We start from the raw sequence: 16,101 nt of genomic DNA, 5'->3' as shown, positions 1-16,101 counted from the left end.
GCAAACATATTTTGCTGCTGATCTTCTTTGTACGTAGCATTACTCAACAAAATCTGCTCTTCCTAGGATTTTTACTTCTCTTTCTAGGATATAATTATCATCAAATAATTTATAGGCATGTACAAAAAAAAAAAAAAAAGAATTCTCCATTACAAATGTGAAAATGCTCAGAAAAATGTCATTCTTACCTTGCAGAGGTCGTCACCAGTGCAGCCTTGGGTAACATTGACCAGAGTTTGGCTGATAAGAGAATTTGGTGGACTGGTGACAGGAAAGAATTCCAGTGGGTGGTTATTCACTCTTATATCTTGGATGCATCCTTTGAAATACTTCCCATTTCTATCAGTCTCTTTGTCATCTGGTAGGCCTCCAATGTAAAGAATATCCCTACTTTGCCTGGTTAGTACTGGAGTAAAAATAAATCCCAGGTATTGAGAGGACTGGAACAATTCCATCTTATTTGGTTCTATTTTTAACGTTATTAGGTAAAAGTTTCCGTCATTTATGGGCTGTTTCCCCAATAACTTCATGGAGTTTGGAGCTAACATTGTGAGTTTCCCACCTTCCAAGCAAACTCTCACATAGAGGTAAGTACTGTTTGTCAAAGCCAGTAACAAGCCAGAAGATTTGCGTGTTCGAACAAACATTGATATGTCCAAATACTCATTCTGAATGCTGCCAACAGAAAAAACAGCATAGCCTGAGGAGTCCTGAGATCCAAACCGGCCTGGAATATATTCTTGAGGTTAGAGACGTGGGAAAAGATTGAAAAGAAACCAAACCAAAAGAAACAAAGAAAACAAAACCAAATGAAACAAAGAAAACAAAACCAAAACCAAAGTAAAACAAAAACAAAACCAAAGTGAAACAAACAAAAAATAAAGAGAGAGAGAAGAAGGGAGAAAAATAAAATAGTTAGGTCTAAATGATAAGAGAGCCAATGCAATGATAATATAACTACTTCTGGTAATATATATACATGTATGGTAGTAAGATGTGCTGGTATTTGTGGAGGAATGAAGACTTGTTACAGCTCTAAATAGCTTTTATTCCAAAATTCCCATTGACTTCCATGGCTGTAGCATGAAGCCCCAGTACAGGACCAGATGTTGTATTATTTGGCATATTTTTACCCTTTATAATGCTCTGTGTAGTGGTGTTTTCAAATGGTTAAACAAGGGCAGATTTCTACAGTTTCTTGCCTTTGGTCATCAGGAAGATCATTTTGAAAAGAACCTAGCTGCTTTGATCCTCTGATGACCATGAAAGTTAATGTAATCGTGGATTACATCGTGGGGATTTTTTTGCACTGATTCCAATCACCGAATCAGCAGAAAGCTGCTCAGCAAACCTCTCTCGTGGAAAAAAAAAACAAACTCCAGATAGGTCACCTCTTTGGTGCTGCATAGGCTCCCCAGTTGACTGACAGACTTTCTGCTGCTGGGGCTTAGCATGTGCTCATACACATCAACTTGCAGTCAGTTGTGAATCCTGCTCAGTCCTGTGAGTGCTCGTAATGCTATGGTGTGGCAGGGGAAAAGGGAAGCAGGATTGAGTAAGCCTTATTCTTTTGTCTCTCTCTCTCTCTCTCTCTCTGTGTTTATCAATTAAAACGATTAAACCAAAACCATCTGTCTCCCTCCCTTACTCTTTATTTTGGGTAATGATTTTCAGACTTTTAAGGACAGAAAAAAAATGTAGCCCAAACCATATTTTATTCTGATGAATCATCTCATTAAAGCACAACAAAGCCTTTCTATTTTTGCACTTCAAGTTTCAAGATCTTGTCCTCAGTGTTATAGATATCCTGCCTGGAATTTTTCAGGAGCTATTTTTAATATATTGAATTCATAGAAAGAGTAAACCAAGCTTTTAAAAAAAAAAATGCTCACAAAGCTAAAGAGTCACTTCTCTTTTGTGCAGTAAAACTCCTAGAGTGAGACCTCATAGGCAAAGTTTCTGCCTGCAGCACTACTTTTTTTTTCCTTCCCCCTTTTTTTCTTTCTTACCCCCCCCCTTTTTTTTTATGACTACATTAAAAAACCCAATGAAAATAGAGGACTGACTGTGAAGCCCCAACAGACCCTTAATAACCACTCTGAACTATGTGACACAGTAATATTGTTTAGGGGCAGGAATAAATCCTTTACATGTTCCTAAACAGACAATTTCATAAATAAATGAATTTTGAAGTCTTTTAATTCTACAGATAAGATTGCCAATAGATCTGCATCTACTTGCTAAAACTGTGGTATGTAGAAATAAATATTTGTTGAAATGGGTGTTTTGAGACATTAAATCTCTTTAATTTATATAAATCTCTCTAAAATGGTCCTGGAGAATGAGGCTTTTTTTAATGAGGATAAAAAGAAAATTCCTTCTGGAATGATGATTACACCTTTGCAGGATTAGAAGGAGATATTAACCCTCAAAAAGTTTTTTTTTCATGTTTACAATGACTTATTTGCTTTTCTCTCTGTTTATAAATATGCATCTCTAGCCTATCAATCTGATCTTCTCTTTGATGAGATGGCTAGCATCACCTTGGTCAATATTAACCTCTTGGGTCATAACATCTGGATGTTGATCAAAATGAGTCAACATCTGTTTGTTATTTTGTATATGTAAAGAAAATATTGCCTCTTGTCAATTAAATGCTTGGCAGCAACTTTTCTTCAGAAAAAAAAGGCACTAACATTTCTTATGCTATCCTTTACCACAAGTCTCCCCCCACTTTGTCTTTAAAGAAACCTGCCACAGTCTTAGAAATATGGCATATATCTAGAACCTATGTATCAAAATGGCATAGTGCCATGGTTTGCAAGGAATATTGTGGTCAGCAAAAAAAAAAAAAAAAAGAAAAAAAACCCCATGCTTTCTAATCATTCTCAACAGTTCTAATGCCAGTATAAGCCTCTCCTGGCCCTGACTGGTTTTAATTTTGCTTCATATAAAGAGGCAAACATATTTACCAGATGTTGTCCTACACTCCAAAGTTGCTTTCCAAATCTTTGGATAAATTACAGCTAGACTTCAAAGAAGTCTGTTACAATTACCTCTCAGACTTTGTCATTTTGTAATAAAACCAAAAAGAAAAACTATTGAAAAGTATTGACAATATGCAAACATTTTTTTGAAATGCACTTCAAGCTACAGCTTTCTGCAGCAATGCATTGAATAAATCCCTGGGGCCAGTTGTTCAGCTGATGTAAATCAATGCAGCTTCACTGGCAGCAGTGCAGCCATGCCAGTTTGCACCAGTTTAAGATCTGTCCGTTCTAATCTGACCATGGCTCTGCTGTTGCACTTCATTTTTTTCCAGTCTGCTTGGCAAATGCATACACATATATTTATGTAGGTATGTATATGTGTCTGTCTGTATTTGTTCCTCCCTAAACATTGCTGTGATTGACCACATGCAGATGGTTAGCAAGGGGGCAGAGAGGGAAGCAGGGGCAAGGGTGCTGCATGCAGACTCAGTCCTGCACGACTTTCTTAAACAAAACTGCTTGTTTGAAATCCCTAAAATTTTTGCTGAGGAAGGATTGCAGACTCCACCTCAAAATGTTCCTGAGTGGTGTTGTATTTACAGCTCCAGAGGGTTTCGCATACCAGACGCAGTGCAGCAGGAAGCCGGGCAGGGACCTCCTGTTGTCCTTCTACTTTGCCTCAGCTTGCACTTGGTAAGATCATTTGTAGCAAGAAAAGTGCTACAGGCATCTGCAGCTTTTGTATTCCTGCTCATCACTGCCAAAGTGATCCCTTTGCTGAGATGTGCTCTTTTGTTCACTGAGACATGGACATGTTTCCCTCTGGTCACCAAACATCTCTCTGGTCACAGCCACCTTCATTAGTGGTTGTACAGAGCTGCCCTGGGACCAGCTGAGAGATGAATGGGCTCTGTTCCCAGCCTCTGAAGCCCTGCCTTCTCCTAGGGCTAATCAGATTAAGTTAATAGTATAATCTCATTCATTTTTTAAAACAGGAATCTGTCTTTTTTTAGCTTGCACTACATTTGCTTGCCTTCCATTGCCTTAAAAGAATTTCTTTCCAAAAGCCAAGAGAGCTTGAGGACAAAATTTTCAAAGAATGCTTTGGAAGTCAGGCTTAAACCCCAAGTGACTTGGTTGCTTTCTATATTTTACTCAGGGTGCATAACCTCCAGTGAACTACAGTTTTCCAGAGTTTCTACAGTTTTCCAGAGTTTATGGCATGCTAAGGAGGTGTAAGAAGATTTTAAAACTGGATGAGTGGAATCCACCAGTATAACCTGACTGTTTTTCTCAGGCTGAAGAGCAGCCTTCCTGGGAGCAGAAGCAGAAAATAACAAAAGTGTGCTACTGCTAACCTCTTGCACTTTCTAGCCAGTTGAGATTAAGCTCCAGAGATCCTAAGGGTCATGCTGTTTCATCACCAGGTAAGCAGGTAAGGATTGTTTATGACCACGGTTTCAGCAACCACTTAAACACCAAGAGCGGTCCCTTACCTGTAGCGCAGCCTGGCCCCGCGTACGGCCGGTAGCAGTCGCAGTGGTAGCTCAGCCACAGGTTGGTACAGCGTCCCCTGTTCTGGCAGGGGTGGCTCTCACACCAGTCCTTTTTACTACATCCTGTCCTGACATTTAAAGATGATTCAGGTGATACGTTCTCCGGAGTAAGAACATGCGAGTCTATTTCAATGTCTTGAAGACAGCCTACAAATGAAGGTGCAGAATGTGGATTATAGGTGTTCAGCAGAGAGCTGCTGCTAATGTTCCCCACTGGTAAGCTGCCCACAAACGTGCTCTGAAATGCAAGCCTCACGTGATCGGTATCTATCACAGGAGACGTTTTATTGAGACATGACTCTACACAAGAGCTGTCAAGCAAATTAAGAGTAACAGCTCTTGCCAAGGTTACCTCCACTGAATGCCATTCTCCATCACTGACATTGTGTGAAATATACAAAAGAGCCCGTGGCTGGTTATTGACTTGCACAGACAAATGTAAGAAGCCATTCAGTATCTCCAGCTTTGCAAAAGTATTTTCCTCCCCTCGGTAAAACAGAAACGCTCTAGGTTGCACGGTTTGAAACCTCAGGTTTATGTTCCAGGAAAATTCCTTTGGAGAGGTCAGGGGATTTTTCAACAAAAGGAAACTGTTCCCTTGGAAAGAAAATGTCGTTATGGTTTCACAGTGTGCTCCAGTATACCCAGGAGAACATATGCAGCTGAATCCATGTTGGCCGTTCTTTAAGTGGGGAATGCATATTCCATTGTTTTGGCATTGCTGATCAGCACAGCCATGCAGAACTTCTGTACAGTTCCAGCCACCATAATAAATCCCTCCTTGCTCTGCAGGTGGGCAATGGCAAGTGTAATTCCCAGGAAAATTCTCACAGATTCCACCATTTTGGCAAGGGTTCATGTAACATTCGTTGATGTCTTCATCACAGTGGGCACCTGGAGAACAAACAAAGAGTTAGACCTTCTGGATGGAATAGTTGGAGCCCAAAATGGCATTTTTAAAATACCATGTGTGTTTCAGTTCTCTTTAATTAGTGGGGAATGTCTTGATAAACAGACGCAAGTCTAAAATAGGGTAAGTAGGAATGTATCATTCCCATGCCATGTATTTCCTGTGCAAAGTATTACATAAACACCTTAGTGATAGTCACATTTGGGAGAAAAGAACCAAACAATTTGACAGTTTTGGTATGGAAAGTGTGACGAAATTGAGATAAACATCAGCTTCAGAAGAAGCCTTCAAGTAATTGTCTCCCCCCTGTTCTGTGGTAGAAAGCTAGAATGCTTTGAGAGGAACTGAATTATTTATCTTGTATAAAATCCCAAGAATTGTTACTTAATTCATATTCCTAATACAGTATGCTGATGATCTGGAGTATAGTCTGCTGGTCCTTCCTTCTCTTCATATTCATTCCAAGTATTCCTGATCCCATGTGAAGCGTCTGGGAGCAACAATCTTCTGGTAAGAGCCACAGGACTTATAAGCACTAGAAGATATAGTGGGATGCAAGTATAACTGAATCACAGAATCACAGGATGTTAGGGGTTGGCAGGGACCTCTAGAGATCATCCAGTCTAACCCCCCTGCCAAGGCAGGATCACCTAGGGCAGGCCACACAAGAAGGCATCCAGGTGGGTTTTGAAAGTCTCCAGAGAAGGAGCTGCCTATCTGAAGAATGAAATCCACAGAGTGAGCAGTAAGAAATCCATAGAAGAGCTTAAACCTACATCCTGTCAGTGAATGGGGCAAGCCGCAGTGAGATGCACCCCACCCACAGTGATGGGCAGTTGCCACATTTCAGGGTTAGGTGCACGCAAATATTCATTCACAAATGAACAATGGATCTCAATTCTTCCAAAAACAAGGCAGCAATGATTGCTGCTCCATTAGCCATGGTCTTATACTGTGAGGAGAGTTCACCTGGGAGGTAAGGATCTGAAAGAAGCTGTTGGAGGGGTTTGAAACTGTATGTCCCAGCAGAATATTCAGAATCTACAGTGAAAATTTCCTTACCTCTCCTATAGACAAAATAGAAAGCAAGAAAAAAAAAAATGAAAGGAATATTTTCTCAAACATCTCAGAGCTTGGTGATGACAGCCCTTCTATAGAAGACGGGCAATATAGACTCATATTTCCTCTTTTCCATATAATTCCCGGTTTCTTGTAAAAGGAGGGCTCCTCATCTCAACTTCACTGTGGTTTGATAGATGTGACCTAAGTATGTCTACTGGATCAGACTTCACAAAGAATCATAAATCCCTTCCTCTTGTAAAACTAATCTGTTTATCACTCTGCACTGTTGTTCATCTATAAAGCAGTAATTATAGTAACTTCTCCCTTGAGCAATCAAGTGACCGATACGTATGCAACGGATCAGGGGAAAATCTGTTTCTTATCTTCCTTGGAAGCAGTCAAAATTCCCAAATACTTTTTTGAAAACTCATGCTAAGTGCAACTCCTCATGTTTCCACTTCCCTTCATAGTTGCTCTACAGAAAAGTAAATACTTTGCAGTTAGTTTTCAAACTAATATCATCAACACAGAGTCATTAACAGACATAATGTTGCCTGTTCCCACAGCAGAATTGCTGCCTGTCAATCAGATAAGGAGTTATGCTGAGACTCATAAAGTTGCAGTTAGGTACCAGGCACTACAGCTAGTTTTACATATAAATTTACATCAAGCTTTATTTTTACAGCAAAATGCAGTCACTTCTCATGGAAAACTATGGAGCAGCATTCAGCCACAAAGAATTGCTTCAAGTAGCAGTAGATAAATGTAGTTACTTGGGCTATTTCCTTGCCTGTCCACTTTATTCAATCACAGTTGTAACCAGACCCATCTCAGAGAGCAGCAAGTTACAGGAGAGCCAGGAGGGACCTGAGAATTGGTTGAGATTTGTTTGACAGATTAGTCCACGTGGTCATAGCATGTATATAAAAGGCTCTCTCTGCAGTGATCCTCCTCACTTACCAGTCTTCAATTATAGCATATAGCTTCCACTTGAAGCTTCAGATTATCAAACACACCTAGTGCTATCTCCTTGATCTGACAGAGGAGTTTTACAGCAGCAGCCTCTCTCTGTTTTGCAGCCAGGCTCATATTTATTCCAATGTGAGAAGTCTATGTATACCTTAATGGATAGTGGCATCTGGCAGAAATATGACTCATTGGGACTGACTTTCTCAAAGTGAAGTGCACTTTCCAAACCGTTACTGACTGGGGGCCGGAGCGATGGCTGCTTTACCCAGTTCATGGCAATTTCTGTGTTAGCAACTTGTCCTGCTTTTGCCATCCCAGTATATGAAAAGTGAAGTTACCGTGAGCTCTTTCCTGGTTTGGTCAATGTTTTAGTACATCTCCTGCCTGATGTTGCTCCCTTCCTCGCTTTGACATCGAGAACAGTGTGTCCACAGCACTTGCATACGACTCAGTCTTAATGTGCTGGCTGTGTGACTGCAGGGCTCTTTGGGGGTTTGTGTAAGAGAGAAAAATTAGTGCAACCTGGAAGAGGTAGGATCAGGTGTTTATTTAGCCTTGTTATAGGGCTCCAGAATGGTCAGAGCATCCTTAAGGATTTATAGACTGGGAGCCCCTATAAAATCTTCCATAGAAAATTCAGCATAGTGAATGGGTAGATATTCAGTTGTTGCATTTTCTTCAGGAATGTGTGATGACTGTGTATATTACTTTATTATCCCATGACACCTGTGAGGCATCACCTTTGCCCTGTAGCTTGTGTTCTGAGTCACACCTTACAGTAGTGACTTGTCTCTGGAGAGGATGAAACAAAGCTGAAGCAAAACTTACAGTAATGTTTAGTGTCTGTGTTGTGCTTTACTTCTTAAGATTAGTTGTAAAATTAATGAAAGGATTCCATGAGAATGCTAGACTCCTTTGGAAATGACAAATATCTGTATCGTTAAATTTGGATAACACATCTGGTAACCAAAGCATCAATGTCTAGCAAAGGAATCAAAGGAATGTTATGAGGAGGTACACATATGATTGTTAGTGCATTCTTTGCCTATAGAAAATGAATGACACTGATATTAAATGCAAAGTGACTGTCATAGAGCCACTTAAATATAGAATCAACCAGGTTGGAAGAGACCTCCAAGATCATCCAGTCCAACCTATCACCCAGCCCTATCCAAATAACTAGACCATGGCACTAAGTGCCTCATCCAGGCTTTTCTTGAACATCTCCAGGGTCAGCGACTCCACCACCTCCCTGGGCAGCCCATTCCAATGGGCAACCACTCTCTCTGTGAAGAACTTCCTCCTAATATCCAGCCTATACCTCCCCTGGCACAACTTGGGACTATGTCCCCTTGTTTTGTTGCTGATTGCCTGGGAGAAGAGCCCAACCCCACCTGGCTCCAACCTCCCTTCAGGTAGTTGTAGACAGCAATGAGGTCACCCCTGAGCCTCCTCTTCTCCTGGCTAGACAACCCCAGCTCAACCCAGCTGAACACCAGCTCAAAGCTTATGACATATGTGTCATGTCATAAGCATTTCAGCATCAGAATACAATATTTATTTTTAAAGTAACGTTAACAATATGTTGCAAGATAATTATTTTGCAGAGTTTCTTGTATCCATGCATGCACACTTGTGTACACTTCCATGATTTCATAATGAGATTAGCACAAATATAAACATAGGTCACACCAAAAGAAAAATAATAAGCCTTTTTTTCATGTCAAAAATAAGGAAGGTGTTCCTACAAGCAGATATTTCCTGCTACCTGTCAATTGCTATACAAGCAACAACCACTGTCACTCAAGATGAAAGCACTCTAGATAAAAGGATTAGTCAATATTTATAGAACTGTTTAAGCAATTCAAATAGCTCAGGCTGGGGAAGTTTAGCATGTAAAGAAAAAAGTATTCTCCAATGTAAGAAATAGCAAAAGCAAGTGAGTGCAAGGGCAACTTACTTTCTGTTCAGTGGCTATATCCATTAGCTCAGCTAAAGGGGTTTGTGTGTTTAAAACAAAAAAGTCAAGGCAAATCATTCAGCATTTTCTCTTCTAAATGCATTACACACCTACCTAAAATTGTAGATAATGTGAATGTTTTAACCATGTTTTTATAGATAATGATTACTTTTTTCCTCCTGTCAGATTTTGGTCAAAACAAAGTTGAAACACAGTTTGATAACACCACTCATATCCATCTCCTTTTTTTCACCTACATATTGTGACTACAGGGTAGCTATATTCTAACTGTTAAGCTCTTAATTAAACTATGTTTCAACTTTAGCAGCAAAGGTTTTCTGCAGAAGCAGGGTGACAGAAGCCACTATTCAAGCAGAAATCTCCTGAATGCCACTGATTTTCATTCTGATGAAACAATTAAAAGTATTATCCAAGTTACACTTTTGATACACAACTTGGGTTAAAAATCTCTTCACAACCTTCTGCCTTACGAGCACCTTGACATGATAGAAATATCAAGCAAGTACAAGCAGTCTGAACAGACATTACACATTCAGTACAGTCTATGAGCACATATCACTTCTCAAAAAGAAGATATTTACCTGTAAACATTGTCATTAAAATGATGTAAACCTGTATCCTAGTTGCAACCATCTTTTTCCAAAGTGGGGATAAAAAAAAAAAAAAAAAAAAAAAGGATTTAGCACTTAAGCAGTCCACAAAGTAAGTTTCTGCAAAATTCAAGACAGTTCTTAGTATAAAGGCTTCCTTTCCAGGATTAGTTTGCTCCACTTCTGTACCTGCTGATGTTGTCTGATGGTCTATTTTCCCCAAGCCAGATCAACGGGGCTTAAAGTAAGACTCTTTAAACTGTTTACGCAAGAGATATGTATTCTACTTACATTCTTTTTCAGCATGTTCAGGCCAGCTGTGCTCACACTCAACTTGGAGTCTGCTTCACAGGAAGGCATATTTTAATGATCTGTTAAAAACTGATTGGTGACTTTTTTTGTTGTTTTACAAGGTGCTGTTTTTAAAGGCTGCGTTTTCTTTCGTTTTCAAGAGGTTTGCTAATCCAGATCAACTCCCTCACTGTCACTGTCATTCAGAGAAACTCTGTATTTCAATGAGCTGATAGAAAAAGACCTAAAATTGTATCTCATTATTTTATAAGGTGGTTTTGTACCATTGGCTCTCATTGTACTACTTACTGGAAATCTGTGTCTGTAGATTTTTGAGTGTGCTAAAGACAGGAAAGAAGTAATTTACTAAAATAGCCTTTTTCTTCAGCTCTCAAACAAGACATTTTGGATCGAGACCTAATTAAATGAAAGGAAAACAGAGTTCACGAGATTGGATCACTATTCCTGGAATAATTTGTGTGGAAGAGGGGTTTTTTTTATTTGTGGGTTTTTTGGTTTTGATTTTTGTTTATTTGTTTGGGGCTTTTTGTTTGGTTGGGTTTTTTGTTTTTTGTTTTTTGTTGTTGTTTTTTTTTTTTTTGTGGTGGTGGTGGTTTTTTGTTTGTTTGTTTTGTTTCCTTTCACTATTTTTTATCTGCAGAGTGAATTACTTAAAATGTTGCCAGAGCGATATTGCTGTGTAATTAGTGAAATAATTCTAAAGCAACAGAGTCTTTCCCCAGGTTGGTGTTGGTACCACCCAACCAGCATGTGGCAAACTGTGGAGTCAAATTTTTGTTTTGGCAGCTCTCCATTTTAAAACTTCAGCAATGGATCCTGAAGTCTCTCTCATCCTGTCCCCATGAATATCTGATTTTTGGCCAATGTGTTTTTCAACTGCTTCTTCTTTCTCAACTTGTTTATGCATTAATTAGGAAATTCCTGACTTTGCATCAATTTTTTTTCCAGGTTCACCAAAGGATTCATATGCAGGATATGATTTTGGATTAATTTAATCTACAGTTCCCAACTACTTTTTATGGTGGTGCTCAGACAACTGCTTCTCCTTCCAGACTCTGATACAGACACTGAGTGATTTTCCCTATGATAAACTGAAATACTGTGGGGTAAGAATGTCCTCCAGGCCCTGTGAAAGGTAGGGAAGCTTTAAACAAAATGAAGCTCGTGTTGCTAAGTCAGTATGCATGCACTTTATTCATGGTGCTTATCAGCTGTCTCATGGTACAGCTTTAAGCATTTTTATTTTGAAAATAACAAGAAAAAGTTGGGGGTTCTTGGCAATTGCCAGCCCTCTTGTAACATGACACTGATATATTTTCTGAGGTAAGATTAAGAACAAACACACTGTCAACAAGTTGAGATAGGCATACACTGTTACAGCTCAGTGGAAACATGGAGTTGGTGACACTGAGACAGAGAAACTTCGTGTCAGGATATTTAGCAAACTGCCTTAAGCCATGTCAGAACTACTAGTGGCTGTTTGAACAAACCTGTCAAGAACCAATCTGCCTCAGAAGGTGATGGTTACTCTAATTACAGTAATGGTTTGATATTGTCTTTAATATTCTTACACCAAGGAGAAAAATCTACATGAAACAGCCACGTAGTGGTTATAATACTTGTGTAGCCTTGCCCAGAAAGTAATTGTCAGAGGTTCACTGTGAAACTGGGAGACTCTATTGGGTACAGTTTGGGATGGTCCTAGGTTTGCTGCAGTCAGTGTTTTGATGGAAGATGTGGATGATGGTATAGAAAGTTTGCTTATTAAGTTGTCTGATAAAGCAGTGTTAAGTGAAACTTCTGAGAGTGTTAAAGACAAAATTACTTTCATAGGTGAACAAAAGAAATTAGAGAAACTATCTGAAAAACACTGGGTTCAATGTTGGAAGGACTCGTTCAGTTTCTATGGTTTCAGGTCAGAACAACCAGCAATTGGGTGGCACAGTAGTTCCAGTTCACAAAGCCTTGGTCACACCTTAATGGGAATACTGAGTCCATTCATAGATCTGCACTTCAAGAAAGATTTGGATCAACTGGGAAAAATTCAGAGGAGAGCAATGAGAATAATGACAAATCTAGAGAATAAAAATGTAGGGCTGTTCAGCTGAAAGACAAGCAGGGGAAATGGGACACAGTAACAGAGTTTCAGTTAAAAAAAAAAGAAAGAAAAAGAAAAAGAAGAAAAGAGAGAGCACTCTCTTCCTTGAGACCACAGTAAACAACTCAAGAAGTCATGAGTTTGACCTGCACCAAGGAAGATCCATGTCACATTTCAGCAAAATCTTTCTAATGATAAGAAGGCAGCAGAGCCTTGGCATAAGAGGTTCACTGGGAGCCATAATTATGAGTCCTTAAAAACAGTTGAGACAAAAGTGCAGTCAACATATGTCAGCTGAGCCTATCTTAGGTAGCCCAAATGACACCTGCACATCTGCCCTTTCCAATTCTACGTTTCCTTGGATGAAATAATTCCCACCAACTGAGTTGGAGATGTATCCAACTCTACATGATCATATATGTATCTATACACATTTATGTATGAAATGGAAGTAATGGAAGGAGTAAACCTTGTAGAAACTCAAATTGTAGCATACTCTTTAGGACATGCTTTATGGAATTTGAGAACAAAGAGTCTGCAATAACACTTCCTCCACCTCCAGTTTCCAGGTTCCAAAATCGTGAGGCCAGAGGAAAGACCAGGCAGAGGATATATCCTTCAGAGCTCCAGGTCTTAGCAGACAATAATGAGAATTCTTACTTTGCCTCATCTGTGTTGATAATCACAAAGAGATGGTTTCTCCTTGCTGGAAGGAGGAAATGCACATTCATGAGTGAGTAAGCGCAAGGGAATAAATTGACCATCTCTATGTCATTGTAATTAAAACTCATGCTTCTGGGTATAAACCAGTTGTCAAGGAGGTCAAGGAGGAGGTTTTACTCTTACGTACATCAGTGTAGAGTAAGTGAGGGCTACTACAATGGATTTTTTTTCTCTCCTGTTTTTCCTCAGTAAAGAACTCCTTTATGTTGGATATTGAACTGAATGGGAAGAGAGATCTGACCTAGTATGGTAATATTTGTAGTTGTCTTACTAGGAAAAGCTCTTGTAAAATGAAGGAGCAAATACAGGACAGAGTTGGAGCACATGGAAAACTGGATACTTTAAAATAGTAGGATAATAAGCCTTTGCTAACATTGGGCTAATTTGCACATGCTGCCTTTCACATAGCACTCTAATTTCGTGAAGTCATAAGACCTTGTTAGTTATTTCTTTATTGCAGACAAATTCACTCTTCTGGCATTTTCCCTCTCGCACTGAAAATGCACATATAAAGTTAACACTGGCTAGGAAAAAAAAAAAAGAAAAAGAATTAGAGTTGAGTGATTTGGCTTAATCATTAAATATGTCACTCTAGCTGAGGGATATGGAATTCATAACGTGCTACATTCAGAATGGCATGCTGTAACTCAATCTTTTTAAATGTTGCTGGCCTGAAGGTTCATAGACTGGTCTGAATTTTCAGTGAAAATGGACTTTTTTTTCCTTTTTTTTTTTTTTAAAGTAGTAAAAATCCCCAATCCCTTAATCTCTTCAATCATTAAACATTTTCTGAGAGTAAATGTGCTTGGAAATGTTTTTCCACTTCTTTCACGTGTTTTGTCACACCTAAAATAGTTTTCATTTGAAAAAAAAAATTAAAGAAAAAAAAAACCCTGTAGATGCTGTAGGTGATTAGTTGTTTAGTGTGATCTGGTGTGTTTACTTTATTTTACACATATTGGAAACAGCTGACTGAATTAAGCATTGGCTTTGGCTTCTGGGTAGAGCAGCCTTTTTCATGAGCCTGCTCTGCAGACCAGGAGTGCTCCTTTAGGCAGGGTTGTGAGGGTGCCACAGCCAGAGGTCAGACACACACACAGCCTGTGAATGGCAAGGGGCCATGTCCTAGAAGGGCAGCATGGCAAAGCTGTGCCTTGTAGCCTACACCTCCCTCCCATATTTCGATTAACGCAGCTGCCCATGTGGATCCAATTGTGAGATTAGAGTCTGAATCTGGAGTAAAGAAAAACTCGGCGAAGAAATATGTCTGTGCCATGGCACTCATTTTCCTTTCATTTCCCTACTTCTAGAGTCAGCTTTATATATAGGTAAAAGAGGCAGCTGCTGTTGCATTTGACTGATGGTGGTAAGAAAGAAATTCAAATGGCGGCAGCCCGCTTTTCCCAGGCAACATCCTTCTTGAGTGGCTTTTTTGCTTGCACAAATGTGTCTGTGGCCAAGGCCACATCGCTGGTATGAGCTGGGAAGGCTCAGCAACATTCCAGGGTGTGACAGGTTAAAGTGGACAAAGGTGATTTAGGAAGGACACTGTTAAGACAAAAGATAAGCAGGTAAGAGTTTGAGGATTAACCAGATGCAGGGTAGAGAGTAATCTGAATAAGAAAAAGGAACTGGAAATACAGGAATCAATGGTACCCCCAAAGATATTTGTGTTGGCATTTGAGACAAGATTCCTACTAGACACACAGGCATTTATGGGTAGTAACAGGAGTGAGTGTGTGTGTGTATGACCACTATCCAATGTAGGAAATGTGAGGGATGCTTGGCAGGACTCACTGTTGATCAGAGATAAGGTCTGCACAGAGGTCTGAGCTAAAATTCAGAGTGGACAAAGGAGACCACAGAAGCGATGGCAAAGACAAAAGACTGAAGAAAAAAAAAAGAGAATAAACCAGTCATAGATATGTTTGTAGCTAAATAAAGACACTCATATGCACTGGAGCAGAGAAGTCAATTCACAATAATGAATAATGAAAGGAATAATGAATTTTGGAGAATTTGATTAGTTTGTACCTGATTGTGGACCAGATATTTGGAAGTCTATGAAAGATATTTGGTGTTCTGCTTCCAGTATGGTTTTCTGTGTGTTAAGTTGTAAAACTGTATATAAAATTCAGGAAGTTTTCCATGGTTTACCTTTTAGAAAACTGTGGTAAGACTGTCAATTTCAAAGCACTAATGATCAGATTTGCATTTTTTGCAGAGTTATGAGCTTGTGTGTGTGCATTTGAACTGAAGTATATCCAGAGGGATCTTAAAACATCCAGTATCTTTGAGTTGTTTAATTAGATCCTACAAGGTCATGTTTCATTGAATTGAAAATCTGTTTGGGGCATATGATTCACTTGGAAATCAGAAAATAAATTAGTTTTCAGCAGGAGTAGGGAGGTGATTGTCCCCTTGCACTCAGCTCTGGTGAGGCCACACCTTGAGTATTGTGTCCAGCTTTGGGCACCACAATACAGGAGAGATGTGGAGGTGCTGGAGCCAGTGCAGAGGAGGGCAAGGAAGCTGTGAAGGGCCTGGAGAATAAATCTTATGAAGAGCAACTGAGGGGTTGGTTAGTTTGGGAAAGAGGAGGCTGAGGGGAGACCTCATTGCTCTCTACAACTAGTTGAAAGGATGTTGTGGAGAAGTTAGCACTGCTTTCTTCTCCCAGGTAAGTAGTGATAGAACAAGAGGGAATGGCTTCAAGCTATGACTGGGTAGGTTTAGACTGGACATTAGAAAAAAAAAATTTCCAGCAAGAGTGGTCAGGCACTGGAATGTGCTGCCCAGGGAGGTGGTTGAGTCACCAAGCATGGATGTGTTTAAAGGTGGTTTGGATGTGGTGCTTGGGGCTATGGTTTAGGGGTGACACTTGTAGGGTAGGGTTCTGGGTTGGACTTG

The 16,101-nt window shown here is 39.7% G+C and overlaps 1 protein-coding gene across 1 annotated transcript in view; it reads right to left on the bottom strand.

The window, feature by feature from the left end:
* The window catches only part of CRB1 (crumbs cell polarity complex component 1), a 128,199-nt gene that overhangs the window by 33,292 nt on the left and 78,806 nt on the right, over positions 1–16,101 (bottom strand). The window contains 2 exon segments of the mRNA XM_054384203.1: positions 189–739; positions 4,487–5,440. Of these exon segments, the coding sequence (XP_054240178.1) occupies positions 189–739; positions 4,487–5,440 (1,505 nt within the window).

The sequence above is a fragment of the Indicator indicator genome, chromosome 10 (assembly GCF_027791375.1).
Source record: "Indicator indicator isolate 239-I01 chromosome 10, UM_Iind_1.1, whole genome shotgun sequence".
NCBI lineage: Eukaryota > Metazoa > Chordata > Aves > Piciformes > Indicatoridae > Indicator > Indicator indicator.
The sequence above is the reverse complement of the archived record's forward strand: the minus strand, read 5'-3'. Positions and strand labels throughout refer to the sequence as shown.